We start from the raw sequence: 9,849 nt of genomic DNA, 5'->3' as shown, positions 1-9,849 counted from the left end.
GCCCAGGCTGCCCAGAGCGGGTGTGGAGTCTCCTTCTCTGAGACATCCAAAGCCGCCTGGACCCACCTGTGTGATCTGCTCTGTGACCCTGTGTGAGCAGGGCTGGGCTGGGGATCTGCAGAGCTCCTGCAGCCCAACCACTCTGATTCTGTGACTCCCAAGAGGACCACGTGGTGATCAGGCTGCTGGGGTGGATGGAGTCCATCCTGGGGCTGGCTCCAGGGAAGGGACCGGGGCAGCTGTGGTGCACGAGGAGGAACGATACAGGTTCCCAGGTGTGGTGGATGCACTTGACCCCCTCCAGCCAGCCCAGCGGCAGTTTGGTTCAGACTCCAGAGGAGGGAAAGGCCTGGGCTGCAGCCAGGCCAAGAGCTCCTTCCAGGAGACCCACAGGGAAGCAGAACAGCAGCTGAACACCAATGGGTTGTGGGTGCAGGGGGTCTTGTGCAGACCTTTCCCACTGTCTGCAATTTGACTATGAGCCAACAACTTTATTTTATAAATATGACAGCCTGGATGAGCCTACTTTGAGCTCGCTCTGCTGAATAACCAGCCGTATGGCCATGGTTTTACTGCTCACAGCTCAGTGGATGAGCCCAATTTATGTTTCATAGCAATCGTTTAGCTTAAGCAAATGCATACTAGAAATAACGAATTATCTGGAAGTATAAGGTTGCATGATTTTTAATATACTTGCTGCTTCATGTTACTTAGGAAGCTAAAATCTTTGCTGTAAAAGAAAACTTTGTAACTAATCTTTGCTAAAATCTGGAGCTGTAAAGTTCTGCTCATATTTACCAAAAGCACCTACAAACTACACTGAAGACTTGCAAGATAAGGTCTGGTTCACACTTTGCTGGGAAGAACGGAACTGACTGGGGAAAAAAATAACAATGCAAGGCTAACGTGGAGGCATCACAGACGTCTGCAGAACGGGGCCTGTTTGGCACTTTGCTGAGAAGAAAAGGATTTATTCACACAAACAGTACCCGGAAGGCTATGGACCATAAACAGTGTCTACAGCTGAACTAAACAAAGGCACACGTGATATCAGTGAAAAGACCCAGTGAGAAGCCAGAAGACCCCAAAAGGAAATATTACTCTTATTGTTATCAAATAATTTTGAGATCAATGCTAAAATAATTTTGAGGTGCAGTGCTAAAATGGAGATATTGTCTTGAATAAGTAACTGTGATCCAACTGCATATTTGAACTTGGTACTTGGTTGTCATATCTGAGCTCAGTATTTTAGTTGGCATATATATATATATATGTATTTCGTACCAAAAGAATTTTGTTTGGGGAGATAATTACGAAATGGGAACCGGTTCCGCTGCTAAAATACCACCTTGCTCCCCCTTAGGATGCATCCTTACGCATTAGAGTAACTTTTGGGGAAATATTCTGATAAAAGAAACTTGAAACGATACTGTACTCAAATGTGGCTTAAATGTGGAATTCTGGGTTTTAGTGCTGTATTGCAATTAATGTTGTTCTGCAGAACTTTGGAAAAAATGGGATGAAGTATGGTACTCTAAGTTAATTTACTCTTATTGTTATCTAATAATTTTTAGACCAGGAAAGAATTTAAATTGTTAAACTCTGATTCCGATTGGGGGGGAAAAAAAATCCACAAAAACCCCCCACAAAACCAAAACCAAAACAAACCCGAAATGCTATGATGGATGGGAACTTGATATTGTATGAGGTTGTATTTAAAAGTTGCTGGAATGTGAACTGATTTGGATCTAGGAATCTCCGTGAGTCTGTGTGTATTGTCTGAAGGCCTCTAACGCTTTGGGGAAGGAAGGGGTGTTTATATTTTTTAGGATAGTGATTGCTGTTAACTTCTTGAATGTCAAACACATCTGTGTGACATTTTATTCACAGAAACAGCCCCTCCCACCCCCAAATTCACGCACAGTTTCCCTTCTCACTGAATTACCCAGACTGCAATCTGATTTGCTCAAATCTTGTTTGCCAAAGGGTGAAAGTTGTACTTTCTTGTACTTCCATATGGTGCCTCAGCTTGTCCTACGCTTTCTCCAGCCCCCGCCTTGGGCAAGCGCAGGAACACTACAGGAGAAACAGGACTATGATTTCTGCAAGTGACTTCTCGCTACATTTTATATCCATCTTGAAGACTGCAAAAGACCTGATTTACAGAGCAGCAACAACTGCAGGTTTCTGTCTCTCAGTGATCCAGACTCTCTTCCAGTGCAAAGAAAGGTGATCCTGTGTGCGGCACGTCAAGATAAAGCAAAGTGGGTGTCTGAAGTCACTGGCATCATATGGAAGAAATCCCGTTTCTGCCTACTAGAGCAGGAGGGGAAGCAGGTAGGTAACTCAGGGGCAGGTGTTTGCATGGCACCTATCTACATAAGTCTTCATATATACATATATATATCCATATATTCCTTAGCTGCTTAGATTCACCTAAGAAGAGGCAAGCCATTCTTGTTGACCGTTGGCCAACCTCACGCGTGGTGCCATGAGAAAGGCACAGCTGTTTAGAGTGTAAATGGCAGTAGGAATTACTCCTATGGAGGCAAAGTCAGGATGCCCAAAAATCAGGGCTTTTCAGGAAAAAATATCCCACAGAGGTCTGACAAATGGGCCCGATCTCTCGTAGCGCGGTTAAGCCTGCCTGGGCTCTGCCAGCATCGCTGACACCCGCTGCGTGGAGTCCCCACAGAGCACGGGCAGGGTGAGGGTGCCCAACAGCCAGCAGTTTCGAACTTCCTTCCCTCCTGCCACACAGCCGCTCTCAGGCCCCTGTGACACGCTTTATGCCAACCCAGGGGTCCGCAGAGGAGCTTTCGGAGGTGTCCCCATCCCACCTCGGCTCCAGCCTGCCTTTCCTGCCAGGGGCTGTGGAACAAAAGGGTCGGGAGCCCCAGCAGAGCTTTGGCAGAGTCCAGCTGCCCGCCATGGCTTTCCTCTCCCCAGGCACGGCTCCTGCCTGGGGTGCCATTGTCCCTGTGGCACACGGTGGTTCCTGCACAGCTCTGGGCGCCCCGCAGTGCCCTGGCTGGGCGAGCCCCCGGATGCTTTCCCCTGCAGCTCGGCTCCCCAGGGTGCCCAGGCTCTTCCTCCTCCTCCTCTTCCTCCTCCTCCTCCCGCTCCTGTCCGGGATGTGCAGCTGCGGCAGGCTCCGTGCCAGGGACGCGGGGTGCAGGGGCACAAAGAGCAGGGCCGCAGCCGAGCCGGTACAGCAGAGCCTTGGGGAGGGCTGCCCTTGGAGCAGGGCTGAGGCTGAGGCTCCAGCCCTCTTCCCTGCAGTGGCCTTTCCCTGCGCCACTGCCCAGCGCAGCTTCCACAGCCACCAAGGAAACACCCACAGTGTCAGACCCAGCGGTTTGCAGGTGGGGCTTTACTGAACAGAAGGGAGAGCTGGTGTCAGCAGCCTGGCTGGCCGGCACTGGCGCTCGTCACGCCGGAGGAGGCTCTTGCTGGACGTGTCTCTCGCGAGCCTCAGCGCCTGAGACGGTCTCCTGGCACTGGCCGACGTGGAGTAGATCTCGTACCGCTTCTGGGGGACGCTGTTGTCCTCAGGGACGCTGGGGGGCTCTTCTCCGGCCTCTTCCCAGCCCTCCATGTTCATCTCCAGCAGGTCACAGCTGGACTCGTCTGACTCCACGCTGCTCGAGGAGCTGTCTGAGGAGCACTCGGGGGAGCTGGATTCCTGCACAGGAGGAGACTCTCATACAACAGCCCTGCACCCGGAGGGTGCTGCTTCCCAGCACGCAGACCCCAGAACACTTCTGAATGGACCACACGGGACGGGGAGAGCCGGGAGAAGGAGCTCAGCAGGCCCTGGGGTGACCTCTGAGTGTCACCAGGGTTTCACTGCAACTCTGTGTCCCCCTTCTTGCTCAGGAAGGGCAGCATCACCCGCCCGGTTCTGCTGCAGCAAGGCTGCTATGACGGCTTGGGTGCCAGGGTACTTTGCAGTCTCAGCCGCCCCACGGGAGAAAGTGCTCTTTTTCTGCAGGAATCCCAAGTACCTGGCTCCTCTGCATCTCCTTTGGCTTTTCTCCATTTCCTTCCACATTGGGCATCTCCTCTTCTGCCTCGGCCTCTGCCAGCTCTGTTTCCTTCTCTTCCTGTTCTTCCAGGTATTTCTGGATATACGGTGGAAGCTGCTCCTCCTTCTTCTCCCATTTATTCTGGGGGACAAACAAAATGCAATAGCAGGCAGCATTAGCCTTCCCTGCCACGGCTGAGCTGTTTTCCTTCCTTCCTTCCTTCCTTCCTTCCTTCCTTCCTTCCTTCCTTCCTTCCTTCCTTCCTTCCTTCCTTCCTGCCTCCCTCCCTCCCTCCCTCCCTCCCTCCCTCCCTCCCCCCCTCCCTTCTCTTCTGCCTTGCTGTCCACGCTGGTTTGCTCCCAGGTTCCCGCAGGCTCCACCGAGGAGCCCGTCTGGAATGACCAGGGAGATAAGCCACCACTGGGCTACAAACCAGCCGGCAGCTGGCGAGCCCAGACAAGCCCTGCAGTCACCTGGCCGACAGAAACGGCCTCAAGTGAGGGCTCTGGGGGTGTTTCCAGGCTACTGGAAGTGACAAGTGTATTCTCAACTGACAGTGACCCGCCTCCCTTCAAGCAAACACCAAAGCAACTGGTCAGTGGTCCCGTGAACACCCAGTGAAGAATCTTGTGAGCACTGGCACGTGTGGAGCAACGCTGCTCTACAGTCCAGTACGATGTGCTCCTGCAGCATCCGGTGTCGGGTACCTTTTCTCTCCTCTCAATGGCTCTGGCTATGAAGTCCACTTCTCTGGGTGCAACCAGAGGCGGTAGCTTTCCTTTCTCCTCCTTTTCCTTCAAGCAGCTCCTCTGGATGACCGGTAGCTGCCTGCAAAGACACAACAGGGCGTGTTGGCAGGAGCGCAGGAGGAGCTGGTTCTGCATCCTGTGCTTCCAGGTGGCGCACCTGCTTCTGCAGCAGAACGTGCTCTGCTCGCATCCTTGTGATCAAGTCCCCAGGCACAGAGAAGACCCCAAGCTGTCAGCCTCGGATGTGCCCAACAGCCCCCCCTGCAACCCAGGATGCCCAGGTCTCGGCCCTCTCTTGCTGGAGCAACCAGAGGAACAGGGTCCTGTGCCCGGAGATAGCGCTATGCCCTGTACGGGCAGGTTGGGCGCTGGGGACACAGTGTCAAAGGGAGGAGGACACGACCCCACGAGAAGGGCCATCCTGCCACTGGGCTCTGCGTAAGACAGGCGTCAGCGTAGAAGAGGCTCCTGGTTGCTCAGGGCAATCCTCTGCAGTAACTAACTGCAGAACTCTGTTCTCAGCAAACAGAAAGGCCAGGCTCATTTCAACCTGAAGGGAAAGCCAAAATGACCTTCTGCTCCTGGAATCAACCTTTGCACTTGGTTACTCAAGAGATCTGCACATCGGAAGGGAAGAAAGAAATAGTGGTGCCAGCAGAGTCTGCCAAGAAGCTACAAGACACTGCCATGACCAAGAAACCATGAGTTAGTGGGACATGGGAAAAGCGCACTTGGGGTGTTTCCAGGAGAAACGTCTCGCTCCCACAGAGGCCGGAGCAGGGGGTCACGCTCACCCATTTATGCGAGTGTCTCACCTGGCGCGAGGCTCACTCCCCTCAGCTTTCTGACCCTGCTCCGGCTTCACAGTCAGGGCAGGTAACCGATTTGGAGGAAGCCTTGCTCGACGGAGGAGGCGCTTCTCGGCAGCATCCTCTAGAAACGGGAAAGGAGACGGTTCTTCAGAACAGCATCTCGGTGTTGTTCTGGGAACCGGGTGCCACTTGTGTGCCAGTTCCAAGGAGAGTGACGTGCGGGTCTGCTCAGGGCTGTGGTAACACTGGGGAAGGTGGTCCTTTTCATCCCTTTGGGGGAAAGCCATGTTTCCTGGGAGGTCTTAGGCCTTTTCTTACACTGTTTTAACATCCAATGCCCCATGCCTACAGTGCACCGTTATTCCCTGGGGAAGACTGTTTGCATGGCTTTCTCTCATCCGTGTGCTGAAACGGGGGGTTCCATGGGAGATACTCGTGCTGTCCAGGAGCCATTCTGGGGAGGGGAATCATTTATCTCAAGGGAATCCGGCTCTGGGGTTTCTGCATTGGTCCCGTGCACACAGATTTGCTGCTGGGGCAGGTTCACACCACAGGCCATCACCTTTTCCCTTCACACATCCTTTCAGGTCTATCAGCGCTGGCATTTTCGGCACGGTCTCAAGTTGGTACCTGGAAGAGCAAGAAGGTACCAGGCTGAAGAAAGGACACCACATTGTTTCCCAAGGCAGCCCAACCCGGAGGGCTGCAGTAGAAACTCCAGTGCCGGGAGGGCTAGGTGAGACCCCGTCAGCCTGTGCCCGCTTTTTTCCATCCTTCCCGTGAGAATGGCCGTCCTCCCACAAAACCCCCTTGCTGCTTCTGGGGAAATGATCCTGCTCACAGTGCACATGGAGAGCAGAATATTATCTAGTGCTCTGATTTTCTAACACCCTTTCGAATTCTGATCTTGCCCTCCAAGTTCCTTGTAGAGCCTTGCAGATTAACGTTTCCGGACCTAAGAGCAGTCTCTCCCACAGAGGAAAGAAAAGGAGCAGGAGAAACGTAGTGGGAAATGTTGCCTAAATGCGTCTCTAGCTCCACAGTAGGACAGATGCATAAGCCGTGCCACTGTCCCACGTTCCTCCAAGTGAAGTCAAACATACCATGGCAGGACGATAACACGTCCAGAGGAGGTCTGGGAAGCAGCGGTGTCATGGCGTGAGATGACTGAGTCCCTCATCTCCGGCATCTGCAACGAGGACAGAGACGGATGACGGGAGGAGCGGACACTGGGAAGGGCCGGCTGCTCGCTCCGCCTCAGCCCAGCGCCAGCAAAGAGCCAGAGCCGCCCAAGGGCTCTGGGCTCAGCAAGCCTTGCTCTGCCTGTGCCTCTGCTCCCGGCCCCCAGAGTGGGGCACGCAGCGCTCCGCGCCATCAACGCCGGCCTTTTCTCGCAAAGTGCAGCTCCTCTGGGGGTGGCTCTTGCAAAGCCAGGCCATTGCACGCCAGGGAGGTGCTCTGCAGAGAGCCTGCTGTGCTCTAGAGCTCCAGGAGCCCAGGTGACTGAACAAGGCATGGTCGGCCAGGGGAAAGCAGCCCCCAGAAAGCATTTCAGAAGCAGCAGGAGTGGGGCTGGGAAAGTGAAAATCCTACCTCGAGAAGAGCTTGCAGCATCTTGCCAGTGCCATTCAGCCTTTCCAAAAAGTGTAAGTAAAATCTCTTTTTTATCTCTTTTCCCTCGGCAATCAGCATGCCCACGTCCCTCCAGATGATGGCAACGTTCTTCCTGTTCTCTAGGCAGGCATGGAAAAGGTGCGTGGTCCTTTCCATGTAGAGCTGCACGGTGCCCTCAGAGACAGCGTTCTCTGAGGCTATCTCAGCATACGGCAGTTGTTCGAAATCTTGATGGCCTGAAAGACAAGAGAAGAGGAACACATGAGCTTGCAGACCTGCTGGGCAGGCTACAATCAAAGGTCTGCAGCCTCCAGGCCCTCGGGCAACACTTTGGTACTGGGCTGTCTGGCTGGGCCAGCGCCTCTGAGGAGACGCTCGGCTTGTCCTTTCCTCTTAAAGTGGACAGTGAGGTGCGGAGCAGACAGCTGTGGCTTCTCTGATACAGAAAGGGAAACAAAGAGTCTTAGGCACTTGGTGGGAAGAAGAGTGACTGCGGGACAAAGTGGGGAGATAGGCACCAGGTCCCAGGGCAAGCTGGAGGGTGCCAGCCCACACTCGGTGCTGTCTTTGTCTTTAGAGAGAAACGCACCCCAAACACAGCCCCAAGCTCTGGGTGCTCCCCAGGGTCCCACAACAGCTGCCCCAAAGGCAGTAGTGACTAGAAGGCGCAGGTGTCGCCGTCACTGGCTTTTGGAAGGAACCATCTTACCCCCCTGGGTTTCCCCTGCTTTTCCCCCGTGCAAGGAGGCTGAGGGAGCTGGGAAGAGCCCCGGCATTTGCCTGGAGGAGGTCTAGTGCAGCGGAAAGGGGGAGCAAGAGTTGAAGCATCACGGAACCAGAAGACACCACACCAAGGAAGCTGTGAGGGAACCTGTTGTTGAAGCAGGACAAAGAGAGTGCGCTCTTAGCTGTATTGTCCGCTGGTGATTCTTTAAAACAAACAGCTAGGCAGGGTCCTTTCACAGCCGGCTGGTTTTGTCGAGTGAAGCTCTTGGCAGGACCGCGGTGGGTGGCTGGTACTCCCCTCAGTCACCTCTGGGGAGCAGAGCACCCCTCCCCACCCTGCTCAAGGGCCAGCGCCGCTTTCACGCTGCTTACCAGGGAAGTCTTTGCAACCATAGCGGAGCTCATGGTCCTGCACAACAGCCTTTTCAGGTCGAAACACGGGTCTCTCCACGATCACCAGATCCTGCTCGCTGAGGGCTACTCGCTTTCTGACAACCGCAAAAGTCCCGATTCCGGGAATGCGGACAGCCTGGAACAGAGGAGATGGCGGATGGGAAGAAGTCTTGGAGGGGCAGACGGGTGACTTGTCAGAGGAGGCTGATGGCGTTTAGTGCCCTGCCCTGGCCTGAGGCACAAAGGAGCAAGATGGGCTCCTTGGGAGAACACAAACAGGGGCTGCGCTTTTCCCTCTCACCCCCCTTCAGCTACGAAGAACCAAATAGGTGAGGGAAAGCTGACAAACACCCTCTGGCTCAATCAGATAGAAGGCAGGGGGTTCCCACGCTTGGAATAAATCCAGATGTGTCCCAGGCTTCCAGGTTTTCACATGCAACTCTGACGGGGGGACCTTCTTGTACATCTGAATGGACAGAGAAGGTGTCCATGTCACTGTGTGCATTGCAGTGTCGTGCTGGGGCGTTGCTCCCGCTTTCAACGCAGGGGAAGAACAGCTGCACCCCATGGCAAAGGGCTGTCAGGACTTGATCAGCGTTCATCAGGGTGTGAGGGGAGAAGGAGGTAAGGCCCACCTGGTGGAGAGCCAGCTGCAGGCTGAGGTGATACGATGTGCTGGCCCAAATCTTAGCGAACTCTGGAAAAACAAGGGAAAGACCTGTCATGCTCTGAGGCAGCAAGCTCAAGACCATTCGGCCCACTCCTGTCCAAGGAGCGATGCATCTTTCACTCAGGCATTTCAGGTGGTCTCTCTCCAGCCCGGCAAGAACCAAAGGACACCTCATGCTGCCTCCAAGGGGCTCCTTTCCTTGCAGGTGCAGCTCTCCAGGGTGTGACCCACTCCCACGGGAAGCCGGCAGTGCTTTGCCATGCCCGCGGGGGCACGGGGCTGTGCTCCACGCGGCTCTCGGAGGCTCAGGGCAGGCCCTGGTGTCTCCCCAGCAGGGGCCAGTTTTGCCGGGTCACATCTCTGAACACACAGAGCCCACGTGGCCCACGAGCACCTTCAGCTCTTCCATTCAGACATGAGCTCAGCGTGGGCAATGCCCAGCGCCAGGCAAGGGCAGCCCTTTGGGGTCAGGGGTTTCTGCCTGGGCTGCCCCAGGAAGGCAGGGGCCACGTCAGGAAGGGAACCAGGAGCCCTGGCTGCCACATCAGCCCCTCAGCCCTTTGGGATGGTCAAGCAGGTCCCTCCTTGCAGTCACCACTCCTGAGCAACCACCCCCCACAGTCCTCGGGTTTCCATCCTGATTTCAGAGATGTCCTTGACCCAGACACACATGTGAAATTGGGCCTGAAGGCCTTACCATAACGCTCGAGCTTCTCAATAGTTGGGCTCAGGTGAGGCTGCAAGAAGAGCTGTCTTGCCATCTTAGTTCCACTGCTGCTTCAAGTCAACAACTGCAGCAAGTGGCTGGACAATGGCTTTACTGCTTCTCCTTGTCCTCCTCCTTCTCCTCCTCCTCC

The 9,849-nt window shown here is 54.6% G+C and overlaps 1 protein-coding gene across 1 annotated transcript; it reads right to left on the bottom strand.

Annotated features, from left to right (window-relative positions):
* Positions 1 to 3,339: 3,339 nt before the first annotated feature.
* Positions 3,340 to 9,849, bottom strand: LOC139826662 (uncharacterized). Its single transcript, XM_071803009.1, has 10 exons — positions 9,690 to 9,849; positions 8,958 to 9,019; positions 8,302 to 8,458; positions 7,183 to 7,439; positions 6,693 to 6,778; positions 6,152 to 6,219; positions 5,593 to 5,710; positions 4,736 to 4,856; positions 4,008 to 4,169; positions 3,340 to 3,685 (listed from the first exon to the last, which is right to left on the bottom strand). The coding sequence occupies exons 1-10, from the start codon at positions 9,751 to 9,753 to the stop codon at positions 3,374 to 3,376; spliced, it is 1,407 nt and encodes a 468-aa protein (XP_071659110.1). The 5' UTR covers positions 9,754 to 9,849; the 3' UTR covers positions 3,340 to 3,373.

Source organism: Patagioenas fasciata, assembly GCF_037038585.1.
Source record: "Patagioenas fasciata isolate bPatFas1 chromosome 19 unlocalized genomic scaffold, bPatFas1.hap1 SUPER_19_unloc_2, whole genome shotgun sequence".
Classification (NCBI taxonomy): domain Eukaryota; kingdom Metazoa; phylum Chordata; class Aves; order Columbiformes; family Columbidae; genus Patagioenas; species Patagioenas fasciata.
This window is presented reverse-complemented; position numbering and strand designations above follow the sequence as displayed.